The sequence below is a fragment of the Pongo abelii genome, chromosome 13, assembly GCF_028885655.2.
Source record: "Pongo abelii isolate AG06213 chromosome 13, NHGRI_mPonAbe1-v2.0_pri, whole genome shotgun sequence".
NCBI classification, from domain to species: Eukaryota; Metazoa; Chordata; class Mammalia; order Primates; family Hominidae; genus Pongo; species Pongo abelii.
The window spans coordinates 85,664,707-85,691,378 of NC_071998.2; the positions used below are offsets into that span (position 1 = coordinate 85,664,707).

The 26,672-nt window shown below is 42.6% G+C and overlaps 1 protein-coding gene across 1 annotated transcript in view; it reads right to left on the reverse strand.

The window, feature by feature from the left end:
- Nucleotides 1-293: 293 nt before the first annotated feature.
- Nucleotides 294-26,672, reverse strand: part of FBP2 (fructose-bisphosphatase 2) — a 39,581-nt gene continuing 13,202 nt past the window's right edge. Inside the window, exons 4-7 of the mRNA XM_002819977.3 lie at nucleotides 18,625-18,765; nucleotides 14,423-14,560; nucleotides 5,000-5,119; nucleotides 294-796 (exon numbers count right to left, since the gene is read on the reverse strand). Coding sequence (XP_002820023.1) covers nucleotides 602-796; nucleotides 5,000-5,119; nucleotides 14,423-14,560; nucleotides 18,625-18,765 — 594 coding nt within the window. The 3' untranslated portion in view covers nucleotides 294-601. The remainder of the gene's footprint in view (nucleotides 797-4,999; nucleotides 5,120-14,422; nucleotides 14,561-18,624; nucleotides 18,766-26,672) is intronic.

A 26,672-nucleotide genomic window follows, 5' to 3' on the forward strand; every position in this document is an offset into this window, starting at 1 on the left:
AAGCTGGAGTGCAATGGCGCAATCTCGGCTCACTGCAAGCTCTGCCTCCTTGGTTCACGCCATTCTCCTGCCTCAGCCTCCTGAGTAGCTGGGACTACAGGCGCCCGCCACCATGCCCGGCTAATTTTTTGTATTTTTAGTAGAGACGGGGTTTCACCGTGTTAGCCAGGATGGTCTCGATCTCCTGACCTCGTGATCCGCTGGCCTTGGCCTCCCAAAGTGCTGGGATTACAGGCATGAGCCACCGCACCCAGCTGACAAATTCTTAACTAATCTATGTACTCTTTGCCCACAAGCATGCAGCCGCCAATTATGTGGGTTGACAGACAGAATTATAACCATATTTGCGGCTGTTTCTGACAGAAGACAAGCCAAAGTCGCTCTTTCCATATGTGGGTTTTTATTTCTAGTCCTTCACATTGACCATAGAATCGCCTGTGGCTTCCAAACCTGTCGTAAGCAGTTTGTTGTTGCTCTTCTGTATGTGATTAAGTGGATTTACCTTTTGTATACTCATAGCTACCATCTGTGTTTATCATTCATTTAGGGTCCTTAGACAACGTGCAAGACAAACAGAAGAGGGCATGTGGGGTCAAACTCGCTAGCTGCCTGCCTGATTTTTCTGCACACAGGTGAGATATTCCTGCACATCCTCTGGTGACCCCAGAATGAGGGGGACTCGCTGGTGAATTGCCTCGGGCTTCACGTCCAGTACAGGCTGGGTCCCCGTGGTCGCCAAGCCTCCTGCCTGCTCAATGATGTAGGCCACGGGATTGCATTCATACAGGAGCCGGAGCTGTGGAGGAACAGAGGCAGGTGAGTAAACTCTGCAAGTGGCCAAATGTCCCAAGCCATGCCCCTAAAGCTGGAGGAGGAGTTTGTACTGTGGCGCTTCCATCTGGCTAGCATGAGTGCACCATGCATCTCGCAAGAATGGGCCCGAGGTTTAGAGCCTACAGCAGGCCAGATGCATCAGATGGCACTCATCCAGAAGCCTTGAGGGCCCCTCTGGCCAGGGGACTGAGCCATGCATCTACCCATCTTGTGATCCTTGTGCTTATGAGAGACCTGCCTCTTGACTTGGAGATATGAGATCTAGGCATCTATTTCTTGGTTCAACAAGAAGCAAACTGATGCTGCAAGCCTGGGTGGAAGCCTTTATATGTGAGACCTCAAGGCTGGTAAAGAGTCAAGCTTGGATGGGACAGTAAGATCACCTTGACCATGCCGGCTTGTCTCTCTGGGGACAGCCACAGTGGCTGGGATTGTGTGGAGGAACTCCACATCTTAAGCTTTGACTTTTCTAACTAGTTTGCTGGTGTTTCAATGGTCTTGTCTTTTGACCCTTAGACTAAGTGAAATCCCATCGTTTGCACTCCCATAGCGTCCTGTACTTCCCCTTTGGTACCACTCATCACACTGAGGCCTCTTTAATGCCTGGCTTCCTCCCTAGGCTGCTGTCCATCCTAGCTGGTCACTGTACTATCTGTATTCTCAGTAGTGCCGACACAGAGAAAGTGTTGGCTCTGGCCTGTAATCCCAGGATTTTGGGAGGCCGAGGCAAAAGGATCGCTTGAGTCCAGGAATTTAAGACCCCATTTGAGATAGTGAGACCCCATCTCTACAAAAAATTAAAAAATTAACCAGGTGTGGTAGCGCACACCTGTGATCCCAGCTATTCAGGAAGCTGAAGTGGGAGGATCAACTGAGCCCCTGAGTTCAAGGCCGCAGTGAGCTGTGATCATGCTACTGCCCTCCAGTCTAGGTGACAGAGCAAGAGCCTGTCTCAAAAACGAAGAAAGTGTCCAAGCAAGGCCACTGTGTTTCCTGCACGAGGGGTCCCAGCCGAGGGCAGAAATTGGGTTGAAATCAGCCTGTGCCCTGCTTGCCAGTCTCTGCACAAGACCCAGGGCTGCTGTTCAGAGGAAGGAAGGCCTTCTCTAACCCTCCTGCAGGCACGTGAGAACTGGCAGGAGGCTGCCTGTGTCCTGTGAGTACGCGGTGAACTGAAATGAATGGGGTTGGATTGAATGGACTTTTTAGGTCTATTTCTGTGATGATGTCATGATGCCCCCAGCCTGACTCACGACACACACCCCCATCACCTTAGATTCAGGGTGTCGTTCTGGCCGGAGGCCCTGCTGCTGTGCATGACTCAGTATCATCTTCTCCTTTCTCCCCATCAGTGCAACCTGTGTAACTTCCCAAAAGTTCATTCTCCATTATCACCTTACGAAATGGTTGACCCAGCTGTGTGCAGCCTTTCCTTACCATTCTTTTCTTCCAGTCCGTTTTGGTGATATGTTTAAACTACTTTGAGAAAGAGTCATATATTATGGCAAATTTTTTCTATTTTTCTATTATATATTTATATGTTATATATTATACCATATTATATATTTACATATAATATGTGTTATTATATATTTATATATAGTATGTTATTATATATTTTTTCTATTGTATATATGATATATATTAAGGAGAGGAACACGATACCTTTGGTCTAGGCTGGAGATCCAGGCATTCAAGAGAAAGTAGGTAAAGACTCCATGGGGGTATTTACTGCCATTTTGGTCAGACAGTGTAAGGTGCCCTCACTCTAGACCTCTGGCTCTTAAAGTAGTGGATGCCCAGAAGGGTGTAAAAAAGTTGTGGTGCATGCGGGCTGTCTGGGGGCAGATAGTTCTGTCCCTCATTACCCACAGGAGGGACACTGGAGGCCATGCTGTCCAGGACAGTCTAGCCAAGGAGACTGTCACCTTGACAGCTTATAGCGCTCAGCATTTTTCTCCCCTTTTATGTGGGGGATTTGGGGTATCAGACAATTAAGTCTCAGATTGTAATCAATTACCCTGTTGATTCAACTACTTTAACCAAAAAAAGCTCAGCATTAGTACATAATGTGCTTGTCTTGGAGCCAAGTTATTTTGCTCTGACCTCAGATGCCCCTGTTGTAGGAAATTTAATACCAAAATGCCCAGGGCTTCATGGCACCTTGGCCTGCAGGCCATGTGACATGTGACCTGCACTTTTTTTTTCTTTTTTGAGACGGAGTCTCACTCTGTCACCCAGGCTGGAGTGCAGTGGCACGATCTCGGCTCACTGCAAGCTCCGCCTCCCAGGTTCACGCCATTCTCCTGCCTCAGCCTCCTGAGTAGCTGGAACTACAGGCATGTGCCACCACGCCCGGCTAATTATTTTTTGTATTTTTAGTAGAGACGGGGTTTCACTGTGTTAGCCAGGATGGTCTCGATCTCCTGACCTCGTGATCCACCCGCCTCAGCCTCCCAAAGTGCTGAGATTACAGGCGTGAGCCACCACACCCAGCCATGACCTGTACTTTCTCTGCAATTAAATCTACACAGCTATACAGATGCAGGCACACACAGGATAGGAGTGTGCACATGCACACACAGACACACACACACAGACGTCGGCACAGGGACCATGACAGCAGAAACACAGAGATTAGGATCCAACAGAACTTTCAGTATGGGTGGTGGTTATGTGCAGCAAACGCAGATCTATCTATGGAGTGACATGTGCTTACAGGACATGAGTATGTGATCCCATGTGGGTATTTTCTGACTCATTTACGATCATTTGAATAATCAGTAATAACTGATCTTTATGTTCTCCCCAATGTAACTGAGTAAGTGATCAGAGTGGTTCTAAGAATTTCCATGTCTTTGCCGGGCGCGGTGACTCACGCCTGTAATCCCAGCACTTTGGGAGGCCGAGGCGAGCGGATCACGAGGTCAGGAGATCGAGACCATCCTGGCTAACATGGTGAAACCCCGTCTCTACTAAAAATACAAAAAATTAGCCGGGCGTGGTGGCGGGCGCCTGTAGTCCCAGCTACTCTGAGGCTGAGGCAGGAGAATGGTGTGAACCCGGGAGGCGGAGCTTGCAGTGAGCCGAGATGGCGCCACTGCACTCCAGCCTGGGCGACAGAGCGGGACTCCATCTCAAAAAAAAAAAAAAAATGTCCATTGTCCATGTCTTCTACTTGCCTCACTTAGTCCTCCATGGTGCTTAGCTTTCCTTCAGCACCTCTTTTGCAGGCTTATCAGCGTTCTTAGTTCAGTGGGTGAATATACCTGGGCTAAGCACTCACATGAAGAGAAACACCTGATACACCAACCTATTAAACTCTCTCTGGCTTCATGTGCTGTGTTAGATCTCTCAGCGTGGCTTTGATTCTTAGCATTCGAATAATTCAAATCTCAAGGTGACTCTGAGAGAGAGAGAAAAATGTGTCGCTGGTTGTTGGTGTGTCAGAGAAAACAGAGGCCTTTATTTGATTTGACTACTTACCTACGATTTCTGTGATTGGCTAAAATTCAGATGCCTTTTTATGGGAGGTTCTATGCAAGATAGCTGGATCATAAGGTTCTCACTTAATAATACAAGTATTTTAAGTTTTGCATCATTAAGTTGCAATTAGACCTTCCAGGAACTACCTTTCCAGATATATTGGCTGAGTTCTGAGTAGAAGTTCTTATTCTGGGATTTGGAAGTTCTCTAGGGGATACTTGGGCGGACTTCAGGGCATCAGCGAACTCCCTCAACGTGTAATGTGTATGTAATGTGTACGTTTACATGCATTTGTTCTGGGAAGTGTTTTGATAAGTTTTATTAGGCTCCCTATAGGGACCATGATCCCAAATCAGTTGGTGCTGAAGCTAAAAGTCAGATGCAGCCTGTGGAAAGTGAGACACACAGCTGGCTCATGGTGAATGGTAGGTGTGAGGCTGGAGCGGGTAAGACCGGTGAGAATCACCAGTCACATAACGTCAGCCTGTCTGCCTTCTTCTTCAAACCTCCCACAGCCTGGAGACTCACTCAAGGGAAACAGAGCTCATTTTTCCTCCCCCTGCCCATCCCCACACAGACATGCCATGAAGCAGTGCAGTAGCCAAACAGCAGGTGTGATGGGAGGGAGCTCCCCCGCCTCCCTGACTGGATGCACAGCAAGTGGACAAGGGAGAATTACCTTGCCCTTAGGGCTCTTCTGGTTGGCTGGGTACAGGAAGATTCCTCCATAGACCAGGGTGCGGTGCACGTCAGCCACCATGGAGCCCACATACCTGGCCCCATAGGGAGCACTGCCATCCTAGAAGACAGAAAGCAAAGAGACAAGATCCAGCGGCTTTCAAGATTAGCCAGCACCTGCTCGCGGTCACAAGTCCAGTTGGTGTGACCTCTGCCTTCTTGAACCCCTATCCTCCACCCACTAGTGTAGGAATTGAAAAGATTGTATAATTGTGCATTTCATTCATTATGAGCTCCTCAAACCTTATCGTGTGACTGGACTTACCAAATGTAGGACTGCTTAAAGTATGAGACAATATCCTGCAGCAATCTTAAAAGAGCCGCTAAACAAACAAAGAAAAAGGAAGTCACCCATCCCTCATGCAGTGCCACCTATAGGCTCAAAATAAAGGGATGGAAGCCAAACATATAGAAAACAGAAAAAAGCAGGGGCTGCAATCCTAATTTCAGATAAAATAGACTTTAAACCAATAAAGTTCAAAAAAGACAAAGAAGGACATTACATAATGGTAAAGGGCTCAATTCGACAAGAAGACCTAACTATCCTAAATAATATGCACCTAACACAGGGGCACCCAGATTCATAAAGCAAGTCCTTAGAGACCTTCAAAGAGACTTAGACACCCCCCCACAATAATAGTGGGAGACTTCAACACCTCACTGACAGTAATCACTGAAGCAGAAAATTAACGAAGATACTCAAGACCTCAGATCAACACTAGACCAAATGGATCTGTTAGACATCTATAGAACTCTCCACCCAAAACCAGCAAAATATACATTCTTCTCATCACACACAGCACATACAGTAAAATTGAACACACAATCAGACATAAAACAATCCTCAGCAAATGCAAAAGAACTGAACTCATACCAACCACTCTCCAACCACAGCTCAATAAAAATTGAAATCGAGACTAAGGAAATCACTCAAACCATACAATTACATGAAAATTAAACAACTTGCTCCTGAATGACTTTTGGATAAATAATGAAATTAAGGCAGAAATCAAGAGATTCTTTAAAACTGATGAGAACAAAGATAAAATAACCAGAATTTCTGGGACACAGCTAAGGCAGTGTTAAGAGGAAAATTTATAGCACTAAATGCCCACATCAAAAAGTTAAAAAGACCTCAAATTAACAAGGTAATAGCACAACCAAAAGAACTAGAGAAGTAAGAGCAAACCAGCCCCAAAGCTAGCAAAAGACAAGAAATAATCAAAATCGGAGTTGAACTGAAGGAGATTCACACACACGCACACACACACACACAAAATTCATGGTTGGGCACTGTGGCTCACGCCTTTAATCCTGGCACTTTGCGAGGCCGAGGAAGATGGGTCACCTGAGGTCAGGAGTTTCAGACCAGCCTGGCCAACATGGTGAAACCCCGTCTCCACTAAAAATACAAAAATTAGCCGGGTATGGTGGCAGTCACCTGTAATCCCAGCTACTTGGAGGCTGAGGCAGGAGAACCACTTGAACCCGAGAGACGGAGATTGCATTGAGCCAAAATCGTGCCACTGCACTCTAGCCTGGGCGATAGAGCAAGACTCCATCTCAAAAAAAAAAAAAAAAAAAAAAGTTCAGGCCGGGTGCGGTGGCTCATGCCTGTAATCCCAGCACTTTGGGAGGCCAAAGCAAGTGGATCACCTGAGGTCAGGAGTTCGAGACCAGACTGACCAACATGGTGAAACCCCGTCTCTACTAAAAATACAAAAATTAGCCAGGCGTGGTGGTGTGCCCCTGTAATCCCAGCTGTTTGGGAGGCTGAGGTAGGAGAATTGCTTGAACCCGGGAGGCAGAGGTTGCAGTGAGCCAAGATATTGTGCCACTGCACTCCAGCCTAGGTGACAGAGTGAGACTCCATCTCAAAAAGGAAAAAAATATTCAAAATATCAGTGAATCTAGGAGTTTGTTTTTTGAAAAAAACTAATAAGATAGACTGTGCACTAGATTAATAAAGAAAAATAGAGAGACAATCCAAATAAATTCAACTAGAAATAACAAAGGGGATACTACCACTGACACCACAGAAATACAAACCATCAGAGACTACTGTGAACACCTCTATGTACGCATACTAGAAAATCTAGAAGAAATGGATAAATTCCTGGACACATACACTCTCCTAACACAACCAGGAAGAAAGTGAATCCCTGAACAGACCAATAACAAACTCCAAAATTAAATCAGTAAAAATAGCCTATCAACCAAAAAAAGCCTATGACCAGAGAGATTCACAGCCGAATTCTACCAGATATATAAAGAAGAACTGATAACATTTCCACTGAAACTGTTCCCAAAAAAATTGAAGAGGAAAGACTCCTCCCCAACTCATTCTATGAGGCCAGCATCATTCTGATACCAAAACCTGGCAGACACACACACACAAAAAAAATTCAGGCCAATATCCTTGATGAATATTGATGCAAAAATCCTCATCAAAATACACAGCAGCAGCACATTATAAAGCTTATCCACCACAATCAAGAAGGCTTTATCCCTGGGATGCAAGGTTGGTTCAACATATGCAAATCAATAAATGTGATTCATCACATAAAATGAACTAAAGACAAAAACCACTTGATTGTCTCAATAGATGCAGAAAAAGGCTTTCAATAAAATTCAACACCTCTTCATGTTACAAACTCTCAACAAACTAGGTATTGAATGAACATACCTCAAAATAATAAGATCCATCTATGACAAACCCACAGCCAACACTATACTGAATGGGCAAAAGCTGGAAGCACTCCCCTTGCAAACTGGCACATGAAAAGGATGCCCTCTCTCACCACTCCTATTCAGCCTAGTATTGGAAGTTCTGGCCAGGACAATCAGGCAACAGAAATAAATAAAGAGCATCTAAATAGGAAGACAGGAAGTCAAACTATCCCTCTTTGCAGATGACATGATTCTATAGCTAGAAAACCCCATAGTATTGGTCCAAAAGCTCCTTAAGCTGATAAACAACTTCAGCAGAGTTTCAAGATACAAAATGAACATACAAAAAAATCATTAGCATCCCTATACACCAAAAACAGCCAGGCCAAAAGCCAAATCAGGAACATAATCCCTTTCACAATTGCCACAAAAATAATAAAATCCCTAGGAATAGAGCCAGCCAGGGAGGTAAAAGATCTCTACAATGAGAGCTACAAAACATTGCTCAAAGAAATCAAAGATGACACAAACAAATGGAAAAACATTCCATGCTCATGGATATAAAGAATCAATATTGTTAAAATGGGCATACTACTCAAAGCAATTTACAGATTCGGTGCTATTCCTATCAAACTACCAATGACATTTTTCACAGAACTAGAAAAAAACTATTTTAAAATTCGTGTGGAACCATAAAGAGACAGAATAGCCAAGGCAATCCTAAGCAAAAAGAACAAAGCTGGAGGCATCACATTACTTGACTTCAAACTATGCTACAGGGCTACAATAATCAAAACAGCACAGCACTGGTACAAAAACAGACAAATAGACCAATGGAACAGAATAGAGAATCCAGAAATAAGGCCATACACCTACAACCATTTGACCTTCGACAAAGCTGACAAAAACAAGCAATGAGGAAATGACTTCCTAGTCAATAAATGGTGCTGGGATAACTAGCTAGCCATATGCAGAAGGTTAAAACTGGACCACTTCCTTACACCATATACAAAAATTAACTCAAGATGGATTAAAAACTTAATGTGAAACCCAAAACCGTAAAAACCCTGGAAGACAACCTAGGCAATACCATTCTGGATGTAGGCATGGGCAAAGATTTCATGACAAAGACACCAAAAGCAATTGCAACAAAAGCAAAAATTGCCAAATGAGATTTAATTAAACTAAAGAGCTTCTGCACAGCAAAAGAAACTGTCAATAGAGTAAACAGACAACCCACAGAATGGGAGAAAATTTCTGCAAACTATACATCTGAGAAAGAGCTAATATCCAGCACCTATAAGGAACTTAAGTATATAAGAAAAAAAAACATTAAAAAATGGGCAAAGGACACGAACAGACACTTTTCAAAAGAAGACATACTCAGCCTGGCCAATTTGGTGAAACCCCATCTCTACCAAAAATACAAAAATTAGCCGGGCATGGTGGCGTGTGCCTGTAGTCTCAGCTACTTGGGAGGCTGAGGCAGAAGAATCGCTTGAACCTGGGAGGTGGAGGTTACAGTGAGCCAAGAGTGCGCCACTGCACTCCAGCACAGGCGACAGAGAGAGACTCCATCTCAAAAAAGAAGAAGACATACATGCAGCCAAAAACCATATGAAAAAAGCTCAGTATCACTGATTGTTAGAGAAATGCAAATGAAAACCCAAATGAGATACCATTTCACGCCAGTCAGAATGACAATTATTAAAAAATCAAAATATAACAGATACTGGCAAGGTTGCAGAGAAAAGGGAATGTTTATGCATTGTTGGTAGGAGTGTAAATCAGTTCAACCATTGTGGAAAGCAGTGTAATGATCTCTCAAACAGCTAAAAGCAGCCATCCCATTTGACCCAGCCATCTCATTACTGGGTATATACCCAAAGGAATAGAAATCATTCTATTGTAAAGACACATGCACAGGTATGTTCACTGCAACACTATTTACAATAACAAAGATATGGAATCAACCTAAATGCCCATCAGTGGTAGACTGGATAAAGAAATGTGCTACATATACACAATGGAATACTATGCAGCCATAAAGAAGAATGAGATCATGTTTTTGCAGGAACATGGATGGAGCTGAAGGCCTAATTATCTTAAGTAAACTAACACAGAAATAGGAAACCAAATGCTACATGTTCTCACTTATAAGTAGGAGCTAAATGATGAGAACACATGGACACAAAGAGGGAAACAACAGACACTGGGGCCTACTTGAGGGTGGAGGGAGGGAGGAGGGGGAGGAGCAGAAAAGATAAGTATTGGATACCAGGTTTAGTACCTGGGAGACGAAACAATCTGTACAGCAAACCCCCATGACAGGAGTTTACTTATATAACAAACCTGCACAACTATCCCTGAATCTAAAATAAAAGTGTAGAAAATAAAATAAAATTACACCTGCATCTTAGGAATATGTTATAGTGTTCTGAACCACTGTAGGATGAATATATTTAACAGTAATATATGACATATTTTCAAAAAGCTAGAAGGAGGATATTGAATGTTCCCAACACAAAGAAATAATAAATGTCTGAGATGATGGATTTCCTAAGTATACTGATCTGATCACTGTATATTATATATAAGGAAACATCACTATGTATCCCATAAATATGTAAAATTATTATATGTCAATTAAAAACAAAACAATGGGCCTGGCATGGTGGTTCACGCCTGTAATCTCAGCACCTTGGGAGGCTAAGGCAGGTGGATCACCTGTGGTCAGGCGTTCAAGACCAGCCTGACCAACATGGTGAAATCCCATCTCTACTAAAAATACAAAATATTAGCTGGGCATGGTGGCAGGAGCCTGTAATCCCAGCTACTCGGGAAGCTGAGGCAGGAGAATCACTTGAACCAGGGAGGCGGAGGTTGCAGTGAGCCGAGATCGCACCATTGCACTTCAGTCTTGGCAACAAGAGCGAAACTCCATCTCAAAATACAAATAAATAAATACATAAATAAATAAAATAAAGTTAAATAAATAAAATGATGACAATTTTAATGATTAGTCACCTCCTTCATAATTCATGGTCACCATCTTTTTAGGTAACTCCAATTTTATAGCTCACACTTGGCACTGCACCAACAGGTGGAATTTGTGAAAAATGTAAGGAAATATTTCTGCTAATTAGGCAAGTCCAATGCTCTAACAATTGTCAAAAATGAAAATGAATGCAAAACAAATTATCCGATCCCTGAAGCAGTGTTTTCTCACTCATTTCCTCCCTCCATCCTCCCTTCCACAGTAAGCAAATTCCTGAGAACAGCCTGATTTGTATTCCTCTTCCCTTCTAGATACGGAATTGGGCGCTCTGCAGCTGGGCTTCTGTCCTGTCCACACCCAGCAGGTGCACAGCTCATAAAGCAGGAAGAGGAACCGGGCTGAAGGAGGCAGAAACTCCGCAACCAGCAGGGAGGCTCTGTCTCCCCCCACGTTAGGCAGCCCTGAACCATGCACCTGTGTGTGGGAGTGAAGATTCTTCCCCACTTGATTGTTTCCAAGCAGGCTCACGTTGTGGTTAATGGCATGGGTTGACAGCCAGAATGCTTGGGTTAGAATCCTGGCTCAGCCACTTACCTTGGATAAGTAATTGAACTACTCTGTGCCTCAGCTTCCCCATCTGCACCTGTCTCCAAGAGTTGTTATGAGATAAAAGGAGCTATTACACATAAAACACTAAAACAGGGCTTACCACATGTTAATCACCCAATATATGTTAGCTACTATTATTATCACCTTGAAACATCCCCAAATCATAATTACAATGAACATCATTATATTCTATTGTCTTCTAGTTGCATGCCGTGAAACCACATTGTAGGCAAACATTACGAAGTCTTCTTCTATCTTAGTTACTTAGCACTTTATCAGACCTAAGATGAAACATCTTGGCCAGACTTAACAGTGAAGACTGAAGTGAGGTTCCAGAATTCCGTTTCACCGACAGAGTCTTGCTCTGTTGCCCAGGCTGGAGTGCAGTGGTGCAATCTCAGTTCACTGCAACCTCCTCTGCCTCCCGGGTTCAAGTGATTTTCCTGCCTCAGCCTCCTGAGTAGCTGGGATTACAGGCGCCTGCCAACCACACCCAGGTAATTTTTGTATTTTTAGTAGAGATGGTGTTTCCATGTTGGCCAGGCTGTTTTCGAACTCCTGACCTCAAGTGATCTGCCCGCCTTGGCCTCCCAAAGTGCTGGGATTACAAGTGTGAGCCACTGTGCCCAGCCTTACTTCTAGGAATGCCTTCTAAGGGAATTTTCAGGTTAGCAAAGATGAGGTACAAAGGGGCTCACTGCAGCATTATTTACGGAGTGAAAAGCTGGACACAGCCTAAGTGTGGAACAACCTGAGAATGATTAAGTATGTTATGGTGCAGCAATGTGCTTTTGAAGAATTTTTACTGACTAGGAAGTGCTCATGAAATAAGCAGAAAAGCAGGTTTAAAAACTGTTTCCAGTTGAATCACATTTGGTAACTGTGTAAGCACATCTGCACAAAACAAACCCTAGAGAAATGTATCAAGATGTTGGGCCAGGGGCAGTCACTCCCGCCTGTAATCCCAGCACTTTGGGAGGCCAATGTGGGAAGATCACGAGGTCAGGAGATCGAGACCATCTTGGCCAACATGGTGAAACCCCATCTCTACTAAAATACAAAAAATTAGCGGGATGTGGTGGCGCGTGCCTGTAATCTCAGCTACTTGAGAGGCTGAAGCAGGGGAATCACTTGAACCCAGGAGGCAGAGGTTGCAGTGAGCTGAGATCATGCCACTCCAGCCTGGAGACAGAGCAAGACTCCACCTCAAAAAAAAAAAAAAAAAAAGATGTCCACAGTGGGGTTTTTGAGGGTGGAGTATCTTACACATGAATTTTGTTTACATTTTCTTATATTTTTTGTTGTCTTTATGTGATGTGTTACACAGGAACACAATTTTTATATTTGGGGAAAACATTAAGTCATAAAACGAAAACATTTAAATACAGAAAGAATATTTCAGCAGACACACAGTGAACTATCAGGAACTAGAGATGGAACCCATATTCCTAAGCTCCTAGTTTTTTAGCCCAGAAGGACTTGCCATAACAGAGACAGGTGTTTCTACTCTAACTTACCTTTGCTCTATAAAGAAAAGCTATGAGAAATCTCTCAGTTAAAGATTAGATAGATGATAGATAGATAGATAGATAGATAGATAGGTGAGAGTGAGAGAGGGAGCGAGGGTGGGAGGGAGGGATAACTATAGATGCTCGTAACTTGGGGGAGGAGAGCAAGGGCCTCTGAAGGTGTAGCACACAATTTGCCCTTGACTAATTACACCCATTCAATTTTACAACATTGGGGAGAAACATCCTTGGCCCACATCTGCTTATTATGAGAGTGTTCTGAGAAAGCCACAGTTTTAGCAGAAAAAGCCCAGGAAAGTTCACCATAGATTTCTTCTCCACCACATCAATGCTCCTGCTTAATCTTCTCATCAAACAATGGCAATTTTGCAAGAGTTTTGATGGAAAATCACTATAATCCTGATTTAGCTCCTTTTGACTTCTTTTTGTTTCCTAATCTTAAACCTTTAAAGGGCACTGTTGGGAACGGGCCCCCCAAAACCTGGCCATAAACTGGCCCCAAAACTGGCCATAAACAAAGTCTCTGCAGCACTGTGACATGTTCGTGATGGCCATAACGCCCATGCTGGAAGGTTGTGGGTTTACTGGAATGAGGGCAAGGAACACCTGGCCTGCCCAGGGCGGAAAACCACTTAAAGGCATTCTTAAGTCCCAAACAATAGCATGAGCAATCTGTGCCTTAAGGACATGCTCCTGCTGCAGTTAACTAGCCCAATCTATTCCTTTAATTTGGCCCATCCCTTCCTTTCCCATAAGGGATACTTTTAGTTAATCGAATGTCTATAGAAACAATGCTAATGACTGGCTTGCTGTTAATACATACATGGGTAAATCTGTTTGGGGCTCTCAGCTCTGAAGGCTGTGAGACCCCTGATTTCCCACTTCACACCTCTATATTTCTGTGTGTGTGTCTTTAATTCCTCTAGCGCTGCTGGGTTAGGGTCTCCCCCACCAAGCTGGTCTTGGCAGGGCACCCATTTTTCTTCAGCAAATAACATTAAAAAGACTGCCTTAAGATTAAATTCCCAGTACCTCAGTTCGTTACAGATGGATTAAAGGGTTGGTATGAAGCCTTACAAAAGCATCTGAACTTGATGGAGCTTATGTTGAAAAATAAAGTTTATATTTTATGTTTCTAATCTCTTTTAATTTCATTTTTCCATGAACTTTTTGAAGGCCTGTCATATAATTATTTATTCTAAAAGCAAATGCAACTGGGTGAGTGAGTCTATAGGTTGGAGCTTAGATTAAACAAATGACTTCAGAGAGGATCTGGCCTGAGCTCTGAATTTTGTAAATGTGATCCCTACCTTCTTTATAAAGAATTTATCCTGGAAAAATTCAAATGTAAAGATAAGTACTACCTTTAGAAGGTAAATTTTAGCTATATAAGATACTGAATGCTTATGAAGAAAGGCAGAGTCCATCATCTTCATACTGACCACAGCCATAAACAGTGGCACCAAACTCTTTCAGCAAAGCCCCTAAAGCCACCACCCAAACAGGACCCCATGGGGACAGCATTCTGTCTGCCACCCACCTGGCTTTCTTCACTCACCTCAGGGAATTTCTTTTTCTGCACATATTCAGTGGTGGCTGCATCAAAATACTTGGCATAGCCCTCATTCAGGCTGTAAATCTTTCCTTTCTTCTTAATCTTGACATCTTTTTCCACCAGGACAAATTCACCAAGAGCCTAGCAACATGAAGAGAGATGCCAGGAAGAAGAGAGAAGCCAGGAAACAGAAGCCAACCTCATGATCCCCACATCAGAGCAGGAGAAGATGGGGGCCTGCTGGCAGAGCTGGGGCTTGGCTGTGGTCACTCTGAGCCTGCTCTTTCGTGTTTTCATGAGTGATGGGAAGAACAGGGACCATATGGAGCCCACACAGGAAGCTCTAGCAGTAACACAGCAAGCAGGAAGACAATTCTAAGGAAGAGGCCCATAGTCTTCTTTCTTTTCCTTTGCATCTTCCACTGTCAGCAAGGTTCCTTATTTATGGTGAACCCAACTGTGTGTATCTCCCAAGTTCTCATCCCCAGATTAATGTTTTCAGGAAGACAGGCCATCAACAGTGAGAGGAAGAAGTTACATTGTTGTATGAGGGATGCATTTTAACCATTAATTTGTGGTACAGGCTAGGTGCAGTGGCTCACGCCTGTAATCCCAGCACTTTGGGAGGCCAAGGCGGGTGGATCACGAGGTCAGGAGATCGAGACCATCCTGGCTAACATGGTGAAACCCCGTCTTTACTAAATATACAAAAAATTGGCTGGGCGTGGTGGTGGGCACCTGTAGTCCCAGCTACTCGGGAGTCTGAGGCAGGAGAATGGTGTGAACCCAGAAGGCAGAGCTTGCAGTGAGCCGAGATTGCACCACTGCACTCCTGCCTGGGTGACAGAGCGAGACTCCATCTCAAAAAAAAAAAAAAAAAAAAAAATTTGTGGTACAATTATTTTGTTTATGTTAGTGATTCAATCATAGAAACTATTCACAGTTTCTGGTATCCCACTCTTATCTGGAGAAAAGAGGAAGCCGCTTTCATCAGACACTGTGTTCACCCAGCATAAGGAAAAAGTTGGTAAAATCTAAAGGAATCCTCAGACATATTAATAAAAGTGTGCTCAGTCCCTCTCCACAACCCGTGTAGCCACCGTGGTCAGTACCTGCAGGGCATCTCTCAAATACCCCTATGTCTAGTTCTGGTGATATCAGTCACTAAAAATGGGATCAGCTTGTGGCAGATACCACCTTAAATGCTCATGTCTGTCTAAGTCACTAGGAGGAAAACCAGAGCCTGGAAACCAGATCCATTTTGATGACTGTCCAAGATTTTTGGAGTGAAAAACCCAAAATGACAGCTCACAGTTGGCAGCTAGGCCAGGAGGTTCCCGAGGAACATCAGAGGTATTCCCAGAATATAAAGAGGCAAGGCCACAGAATGACTCCACATAGCAGAGGTGTTGCTACGAGAGGTGACACTGTCCATGTCAGAAACAAGCCAGTGCCAAGGAGACTCAATAACAAAAACAACTAAACAATCCTTTCCTGCCTAACATGAGTGACAACTGCTTCTATATCAGTGACTTCAATCTCTCTGCCTCCTAGATAAAAATGATTAAGGTAACTAGTCATTAATTGCACCCACTTCCAGACAATATCCAATCCAGACTGATCCTCTCTTCCTCAAATCCTCTTTAGAATCACCAAGCAAAACCCCAAGTCCCATAAGCCCAACTCAACTCCCTCCTTATGCAACACCCTATGGTTCCTCTGCAGTGCCTGCTAAATCTAACTTCGGGTTATTACAGGTGCACAAGTGATGGTCTTTGACTCATGACCTTTAACTTGCTGTGGGTGTCTTTTGCTTTGGAGCAGCCCAGCACTGATTTCTACTTCTGAAAAGTGCCCTGACTTGCTTTGAACTGGATGCTAGTCTAGGAAGACTCATATCTGGGCCTCTTGTAGGCCAAGGTCAGGCATGTACCTTAGCTTGAAAATCAGATATGCCTCCCTAGGATTTGAAACCTGAGTGAGAGGCGCAGCACCAGGGGTGGTGTCCAGGCCAGACCGGCCATGTTGCGAGACGACTGCCATGCTTCCTGCTTCCTGGTCCTCTAGTCCTGCCCGTTCCTAGCCAAGGTCCTCAGCTTTCTCATCAATGCAGTAACTCCTTTCACTTAATTGAGCCGGGGTCAATTTTGCTCTTGCTTTCCAGCAAAGAGGATGGAGATGCACAACTGTCATCTGAACAGTGGCACTCACTCACCACCTGAACAGAGGTGCTCATTCTGCATCAGGGCGGGTGAAAACACCTTATGTTGATCTACTCCTGGGGCTGGGGCCGGGACTCTTAGGCCCTGGGAATATGTTTCCACAATTTTATTAACCTGGAAAATGTGTTCCTTTGTTCTGATTATGTGGTCACCAACAATGGCTGATTTTTAATATGGGCTCTCATACACTCTGTTACCGATTATCAGACACCAGATCCTTGTCACAAGAAACAACAGCTCCCATTTGTAAATGAATGCCTTGACATTGAGCTTTACCCACAATGGAGAGTTGGTTAACAGGAGGTGGTCTCTCTGTGCCTGAACAATATGTGTGTTCTGACAAAATCAAATCACCAGCCCTGCAAACCCACAGACCTCACAGGCTCAGTTTGACCCACCAGGAAATGCTTCCTCCGTAAGCTACTGGCCGCCTTCCATGGCATTTCTATCTGTGACAACTGCCACAAGCTACCTCCACTGGATGTCAAACAGGCACTAAGCTTTGTGCACTGGGTCTTTGCTCAAATGTCCTTTTTAGTAGGGAGATGTGATCCAAAGGGGTTTCAGGCTAATACATAGAGATCCGGAAAGATGCTATGGTTCATCTCTTCCTTCTGTCATGTTGACAAGCTCTGTTGCCCACCTATGTCCAGACTGGGCCCTGCTGTCATGACTGAGGGCAGAAAACAGAGGCTCTGTCTGTGCCTGGGAATCCTTGAGTTGGGTCCCTGAGTCAAAGCATCTCCCATCGCCTTTAGAACTGCTCAGAATGTTCATGGAGATATTTTGCTTGTACTCAAGAGCAGTTGTGTTGGAAATTTAGTGTGGTAGAGTAATTAAAGCACAGATTGCTGGAGCGTGACTCCTGACACCAGTCACTAGCTTGACCTTGCGCAAGTTACTCACTTTCTCTATGCCTCACTTTCCCCATCTGAAAATGGGAATAATAGTAGGACATACCTCATAGGGCCACTGTGACATTTAAATGCATTAATAGATGTAAATTTCATAGGACAGGTACTTTACATTCCTACCACTTACGAAGAATTATCTAACTCTTAGCTGTTATTCTACAACAACTTTAGAAAGGGTGTTTTATTGTCTGAGGGTAATATTTGTAAGCCATAGAATTTCTCAGGGTTTGCCAGCTTCTTTGAACATAAAGGGAAATTGGGGCATTAGCAAACTGACACAGCAATGGGTCTTGGTCTAATGGGCATACAGGTGAAAAGATTCTATTTGAAAAGTTTCTGTGTTTCCATACTGTAAACTCTGTTTTGTGAGTTAACTCCATGTCATTTTGAAATTTTGCAAACCCCTCTCTCCACACATGTGCACTAACACGTGAACTCCACAAGGGCTGTCATGCGTGTTTGATCAATGCTCCATCTCCGCTGTCTGGAATGGTGCTTTGGGACACAGTAGATGCTCAATAGACAGCTGTAAATCAAAAACTTAAATACTTAACCTTTTGTCTAAGTGAACAAGAGGTTTTGACGTGTTCTTTGGTGAACATTATCTGAGTTTTCACAAGACCTCAGTATACTTGGCAAAGCATTTCACAATTGATGGGCAAGGCATCCAGCATTTAAAAGTGAAATTCACGGAGCATTCTACTGGATAGTGCTGCTCTAACGAACCCACGCTTCTGCTGGAAATTTGCAGCACTGTGTTTCTTAAATCATGGCGTTCTCATAAGCCAAAGAGATTGAGTGCATTTTTGGAAAATGAGCTTCTTAAGGACAGGGCCTGAGTTGATGCAACTGGCTCTGCAGGACACTCCTACCCCCGAGTGCCCTCACTGGGACAGAGGCCCTTCATGGTTTCTGATGATGGTTTTGCCTCCCCAAACTAGGCTCTCAGGACCCCTGGTCCCCAAAACAAGTATTAGGAATAACCAGGACATTATCGCAGAGAACTGGCATTAAGGCACAGAGGCCCATGGAGTCCCCAGGCACAGATAATGCCATATTCTGTACCTACCGGGTCAAGCATGAAGAGGTCCACGCCTTGCCCTGTGGAGAGAGCCACCAGGGTTGCACTACCGTACAGCGCATAACCTGCGGCCACAATATTGCGGCCACACTGCAGGGCATCCTTTTCAGAAGGCTCATCCTCTGAGGTCTGTGGAAGAGAGGGATAAATGCCATGTGTTATTGTTGTCTCTGGAGAGAACACTTTGCCAGGGGCCTGGGCTTCAGATCTCCTCAAATCACTGAAGGAAGCGCAGTTCTTTGAATTTTAAGCTGCTGCAAATCTATCCAGAGGAAACGAGTGGCCATGTTGCCAACAGTTCTAGCTGAACCATGGCAAGGAATGGCAAGAATGGCAAAGGCCATTCTTGGACTTCTTCCTTCCTGTTTTCCAAATGCATGTGTCTGTAGCCTGCCAAGAAAAGCACTCCCAGATGCTAAAACCGTAGCCCCTCTTCGTCATAAGCCATGTTCCCAAGCCATGATACTCACAACTCAGATCACTGAGCTGATCGTGCAGTGTCTCACTCTGCACACTCAACAGCCCTTTGGGGCAGATACCACCATCACCTCCATGGCTGAGAGGGAGAACTCTGAGAGCAAAACCACCTAAGATTAACAACCTACTGCAGCTGGAGCGGCTGCACAACTCGCCTAGCAGCAGGAAGCCCTGATTCTGCCTTTCTCTCTGACTCTGTGGACGCTCCTTCTCACTTGCTTCTCTTCCCTGCAGCACTTCTTCCTCTGATTCGTTAAATGTTGGTGCTCCTTCTGGTCCTTTTCTAGCCCTTGGTACATCCAACCAGTGCAAAATGATTCTTCCTCACCCGCTTATCCAAAATGGGGACTCTTAGCTGCTACATTTGTATTAAGTTACCCCATCTCCCACGACACACACACACGCACACTTATTTGATGGGGTCAAGGATAGATTCATATATTTGTGATTCAAACTGGCCCAATGTGAGTCTCTCCTCCAGAAACCTAGAATTGGAGTACAGCATTGTTGTGATGTACGTAGAAGCTTTGTAAACCCGAATATTCTTGCCCCCATGTTCTGACCTCATGGTCTGGTCTTCCAGCACTTGATGCCATGAGCACTCAGAGCTGCTTCTTTGAAGCTCCCAACACATTTTCATTCATGGGCTTAGTGTCTGACTTCCCAGCTAGACTGTGAGCAACTTGGTGGCAAGTACCAACTCCATCTTGTTCCTGTCTATTTTCCCATCACCTAGCACAATCCGGTCCACAGATATTGCATTTAATTCACACACACACACAACACACACATGAGTTTACACACACACATATATACATGCATACATATAGTGATTTTCAGCATAAGAATCCTATACACATTTTTTAGATTTATACTATTCCATTTTTTGTGTGATTGTAAATAGCACATGTTTTAAAATGTAATTATAATTATGAATTAGTTTATTGCTAATATATAGAAATCCAGTTGATTTTGTATCTTGATGTTGTATCGTGTGACCTTGCTAAACTCACTAGTTCTAGGAAGTGTTTTGGTTTTCTGTTTGTAGGTTCCTCGGGATTTTCTACATAGACCATCATGTCGTCTGCAAGGACAGTGTTATTACCTGCTTTCCAATCTGTATGCGTTTCATCATCTTCCTTGCCTTATTGTGCTGGCTACAACTTTCAGGATTACATATGTTGGGTAATAGTGGCGAGTGAGGACATCCTTGCTTTGTTACTGATCTTAGAGTATAAGCATTCACTCTTTCACCATTAAATGTAATGCTAGCTGTAGATGTACTTGATAGAGCTAAGGGACGCTCCTCCTCTATTTCTTGTTTTCTAAGACTTTCTTTTTTTTCAGAGACAGGGTCTTGCTCTGTTGCCCAGGGTGGAGTGCAGTGTCTTGGTCATGGCTCACTGCAGCCTCCAACTCCTGGGCTTAAGTCATCCTCCCATCTCAACTTCTTGAGTAGCTGGGACTACAGGTATGCACTACCACCCCCCTCTCCAGCTAAAGTCTTTTTTGAGATGGGGGTCTTGCTATGTTGCCCAGGCTGGTCTCAAACTCCTGGCCTCAAGCAATCCTCCTACCTCAGCAAGTTTTTTTTTTAAAATAATGAATGAGTGTTGAATTTGTTCAAATGTTTTTTCTCCATCAAAAGATACGATTGTGTGATTTTTCATCTTTAGCCTGTTGATATGGTGGATTACACTGACTGATTCTGAATACTGGATCAGTCTTCCATCACCAGAATAAACCCCACTCAGCCATGGTGTATGATTTATTTTATGTATTGTTGAATTCTATTTGCCAATATTTTGTTAAGAGTTTTTTATTTATTGATAAGGAATATTGGTCTGTGGTATTTTTTTGAACAATCTTTGTCTGGTTTTTGTATCAGGATAACACTGGTTTCATAAAATGAATTGGGAAGTGTTCCTTCCTCTTCTCTTTTCTGGAAGAGACTGAATAATCTGTGAATATTTGTTATGTTTTTCCAGTAAACTATCTGAGCCTGGAGATTTCTTTTCTCGGACATTAGTTTCTTAATAGTATTGAGCCCTGCAGATAGCCATTCAAAGTATCTGTTTTATATTGGGTGAGTTAGAGTACTGTAGTTTTTGAGACATTGGTTCGTTTCATCTAAGTTGTGAAATGTATGCATGTGGAGTTGTTTCTAATACTCTCTTTTTATCCTTTTGAAAAACAAGGCAACCTGAGATTAGCAATCTACTGCATAAATACACAATTCTCTGATCATTTTCTGGAGGTAAATTCCCAATAATTAAATAATTGGGTAAAAATCTTTTGATACATATTGAAAAATTGTCCTCCAGAAAGAGTGCATCAATTTATACCTTTACCACCAATAATAAGAGAGTTCATTTTAATTCAGCCTGGTAAACACAAGATAGCATTGTCTTTTCAACTTTGTCAATTTGACAGGTGGACAAAATGACATCTCTTTTGTTTTAACTTCTATTTTTTATGAGTCAGGTAAAACCTTTTATATGTTTATTTTGACCATTTTTATTTTGTAAGTTGTCTCTTTCATGTCTTGCTTATTTTTCTGTCAGGATATTCAACTTCTTGTTTATTTTAATAGCTCTTTATATATAAAGGATATTAATGTCTTGTATATGTCACAAATATTTTCCTCGATTATCATTGCCTTCTTATTTATGGTGCCTGTTTTTGCAGTGCAGTTTTAAAATTAAAATTATTCATGACATTCCATATGCTTTCTTCTCTTGTCTTTATGTTTAGACTGAATTTCTCCTACATCAAGACAGGATGACACAAATATTCTTGTCTTTTCTTTCTGGTTTTATTCCCCACCTCTCTACCAAACTCATCAACTCATCTGTAATTTATTTCTATGCATGGAAAAAAAAGAATGGTTCAGTTTTTGTATTTGTCTAACACGGTCCTGAGATTTCAAAAACCCAGTTTATATCAGCAATCTTCATTGCCATGACACCTTTCTCAGTAAATTTTATAGTAGTTTGCAAATGATTTAGTGCTGTCTTTTTATTTTTTTCTACACCAATTAAGTCCATCAGATAAGTGGTGCTTCCTGCCACTACTTTTTGGTAAAATTAATGAAAATTGCAAGAGCTCCATGTATTTGGTGGTAGAAATTATGAAATGTGGACTTTTTTCCTTTTTGTTGAGGTATAAAGCATATAGCAGAGCATACAAATCTTAATGGTACATCTTGATAAATTTTTACAGATATATAATATACACTTATGGGTATTTATAGAATATTTTACATAACATCCAGATCCATTTATATAACATTTCCAGCAACTAGTGGACTCTAAGCCTAGTGAAGCCAGGCCTAGTAGTCTCTTCCAGTCACTATCACCTCCTGCCAAAGGTAACCTCTATTCTCACCTTTATCACCAAATCTAACTTTATCTGGTTTGGAACATCATATAAATGAAACGACACTGCATGTATTCTTTTGTATGGCTCATGATTTTCAAGTTTATTTCTTTGCAATTTTACCTATGTTGTTATACATAGCAGTAGTTTGTTCTTTTTCATTGCTATGTAGTTTTCTGTTGTATGACTATATCACAATTTACTTCTCCATTCTCATGTTGATATGCATTTGGATTTTTCCGGTTTGGGGCTACTATGACTAATTTCTCCATCTTTGGGCAGACACAGCATTCCTTTCTTCTGTGTGGGTCCCAGGAGTGAAATTGCTTGGCCATAGTGTGTAAATATCTGTTTAGCATTAGTAGGTGCTATCAAATGTTTTCCAAAGTAGTTATACTATTTGATAGTCCCACCAACGAGGTATAAGAACTCCAGTTTCTTTGCCAACACTTGGTATGCTTAGTCTTTTTAGATTTAGCCACTCTGGAAGAGGAGAACGGTGTCTCGCTGTGGTTTTAATTTCCATCTTCCTAATGTAACTGGGCAGCTTAACTTCATAATACATTTTAAAACATTTTTCCCTTCTCTTGTGTTTCAAGATATAACCTTGAAGCAAACTGCAGAAGCCTTTTCTCTTAGCTATAAAATAGCTCCCTTTCTCACCATATATACTCCCTGCACATTTAGCTAACTGCATGCTAGTATCTATTATGTGCCTTCTTAGAAGTTCCAGGAGGTCATCTTGAGACAGACAAACCAAGCATGGAGACCTAGCTGCAAAAGTCCAGAGATTACTTGCATGCAGCTAATTAACAACTCGGCCACTGTTGAGATGATTGATGTCAGCCTGAGGTCCAGGTGGACTGGCACCAAAGATAATCATAAAAACAAGACACAGAGATACTGTACTCAGCACAATTCTTGCATGCCCTCCTTAATCAAGTTTTCCTCTTTTAAACCCCTCCCTTCCCCCGAAATAGTCAAAGTGGTTGCTTTGATGGGAATCTGGCCACTTCCCCTTTATTAGTTGTGATTAATAAAGTCACTTTCTATCTACCAGGCCTCACTCTTGTTAACTGGACTCTGCAGGCAGCGAGCGTGTGGACCTGCATTCAGTTACAATTTTAGTGGCCCATACAGTGTGCTCTGGGGGCCCAAGCCCATGGTCTGGTTTCTATTGGACAGGGCCTGTGGGGCTGCCTGTGGGCTCCAGTTGCTTGTGGCTACCTGACCCCTTGGCTGGAATGCTAGGGAGTCTCCTGCAGCGGCCTAGATGCTTTTGTCTTGGGGATCCTCTCTTTCTCTTCCTGCTGCAGTGCCTGCTACCTCCAATATTTCACTGGTGCACTGAAAGTGACTTTTAGAGAAGTGACAAACTTTGGAATTTTGGAACTTTGAAACTTTGGAACTTGGTGAGTTAGTCGGAGTGCATTTGACCACCGTCTGCCTCTTTTGGGATGTCACTGGGACTCTGCTCTATTTAGACTTGGCCACTAGTGACACCATTTGAGCATTTTATGCATTTGTATTTGTTTGTATTTGTGGCACCCTTGGGGCCTTGGTGGGTTCAGGCTGTTCCAGGGTGGGGGTTGGGGGGGCATTGGAAACTGAGGTGAGGGATTTGGGACTCTACTCAGCCCTCCCTCCCCCCACTTCTTCCAAGTCATCCTCCGGATAATCTTGGAGCACCTACAGCCTTATTCCTCTTGGCCAAAAGCACCCATAGCTCCCTCTGGCTAGAAACATTTCACCTTGACTGGTGACTTGCAAAGGTGGGAAGGGTACTTCCCACACCATGTAGGTCTGGGGCACTGAGGCTCTCCCTGACGGGAGATAAACCTGGGTGGTGAAGGTACTGACCCCATGCCTTGCAGTGGCTGAAAGGCTCACAAGCCTCCCCTCCTTCCTTTCTCTTTCTTCTTCCTTCCTGTAAAACTTGACCTTTGTCCTCTACATCTCTTTCTTTTCTTTTTCTCATTTCCTGTCCAATCCAGGGGTTCAGCCTTGAAGGAGAAAAACAGTTTCCAACATCATGGCCTCTGATTTTGTCATCTTCTCTGGGACTGGTTACATATTCTGGCCCATTTTTGTGCACATTTTAAACTGATGGGCAAATTACAACAAGAAAAATTCAGAGTTCAAATGGTTAACCTACACTGTGGAGTTAAGTAGAATATTCTTTAGCTCTCTACCTTCCTCTCTTTTCTGCCTGCTTTAAATCTGCTGTTATTAAACTGCTGGTGCAAGACAAGACTCATTATTTATGGTCTAAATTGAATATAAACATTGAAAACTCAGTTGAAACTGAACAGCAAAAAGGGGTAAAAGATTTAAAAAGAAAAAAACCCAAACTGCCATACAGACTGCTTTACCCCAAATTTTGGCTGCCAGCTTTCCTTGGATTACCTATCAGGGCAAACAAAGTTAGCCACGTGGACAGCTTCCAATTTTGTCAGAAAAACAACTTGGAGCCAGCTTTTATAGGTCAGTGAGTTTGTGATGCTATCTCATGATTAGAGTTCTCAGATAAAAGCTCTTAGACCTTCGTTTGTGTATGAATATATACATGTTTAGATATGTTTATGTAATGTACATGTTATAGTTATGTTCTGTGTCGTGTCTAGCATCCTACCAAATTGGCTTATAAGTAAACAAGTACACATAAATTAAGTTCAAATGCTTTCCAAGTTCGCATGAATCTTTGAATAAAACTGGCGTCAAAAATTATTAGTAAAATAAAAACAAAAATGCCTTCAGAATCATCAGCATACATTTGTGTCTAAGCAAATAAATTTTATATTTGTCTCTGCTGCTAAATGTTTAAAGTGTCAGTGTTTGGCGCAAAGATTGTAAGACTATAACGCAGGCAAACATAGAGTAATCTTTGTGTAATTTTTTTGACAAATAAGACTGAGTTAGGATTGTTCGTTCAATGAAAGCAACTGAATCCTCTGAGTTACTGGCAAAATGCCCATGGATTTAACTTTGAGGTTTTTACTTAGGTGTTCACCTAATGTTCGGACTTTTAAAATGGTTAACAGGGAAATAACTTTAAATAATGACTTTGTATAATATCTGTTTTCAAAAAGAATCTAGATAAACTTAAAGATTAAAAAATTAAATACACATAAATGAAATATATGTTTTTAAGTGAATTTTTTCTGTAATTTAAAATCTTAAAGTTATTTTAAATTAAATAATAAATGCTTATTGGATGTCTGGGTTATTTCTAATTTTTTAAAAATTATAATAAATTATGGGAATAATTTACAATAAAATATGGGAAAACATGGTTCTAAAATTGTGAAATGACTTCATCTATAAAATGCTAACATCTGACAAACCGTTCAGGATTTCTTGCTTACTAAGTTTCCACTAAAATTTAAAGTTAGTAGAAATAAAAATTCTAATGACTATATAATTCTATAAATTGTATTCTTATTGTAAAAATAATTTTATAGGCTGGACGCGGTGACTCAGGCCTGTAATCCCAGCACTTTGGGAGGCTGAGGCAGGCAGATCACAAGGTCAGGAGATCAAGACCATCCTGGCTAACATGGTGAAACCCAGTCTCTACTAAAAATACAAAAAATCAGCTAGGTGTGGTAGCAGGCACCTGTAGTCCCAGCTACTCAGGAGGCTGAGGCAGGAGAATGGCGTGAACCCAGAAGGCGGAGCTTGCAGTGAGCGGAGCTTGTGCCACTGCACTCCAGCCTGGGCAACAGAGAGAGATTCTGTCAAAAAAAAAAAATTTAAAAAAAGGTTATTTTAAAAGAGAGAATAATTTTATATATTAAAAAAAAAAACTTGGCCAGGCACGGTGGCTCATGCCTGTAATCCCAGCATTTTGGGAGGCCAAGGCAGGCAGATCACGAGGTCAGGAGATGGAGAGCATCCTGGCTAACACGATGAAACCCCGTCTCTACTAAAAATACACAAAATTAGCCGGGCGTGGTGGTAGGCGCCTGTAGTCCCAGCTACTCAGGAGGCTGAGGCAGGAGAATGGTGTGAACTCAGTAGGTGGAGCTTGCAGTGAGCCGAGATTATGCCACTGCAGTCCAGCCTGGGTGACAGAGTGAGACTCTGTCTCAAAAAAAAAATAAAAAATAAAAAAAATAAAGTGTGGTAAATTCTTGTCCTAAAAATAATGACTGATATCTAAAGAAACAAAATTTAGGACA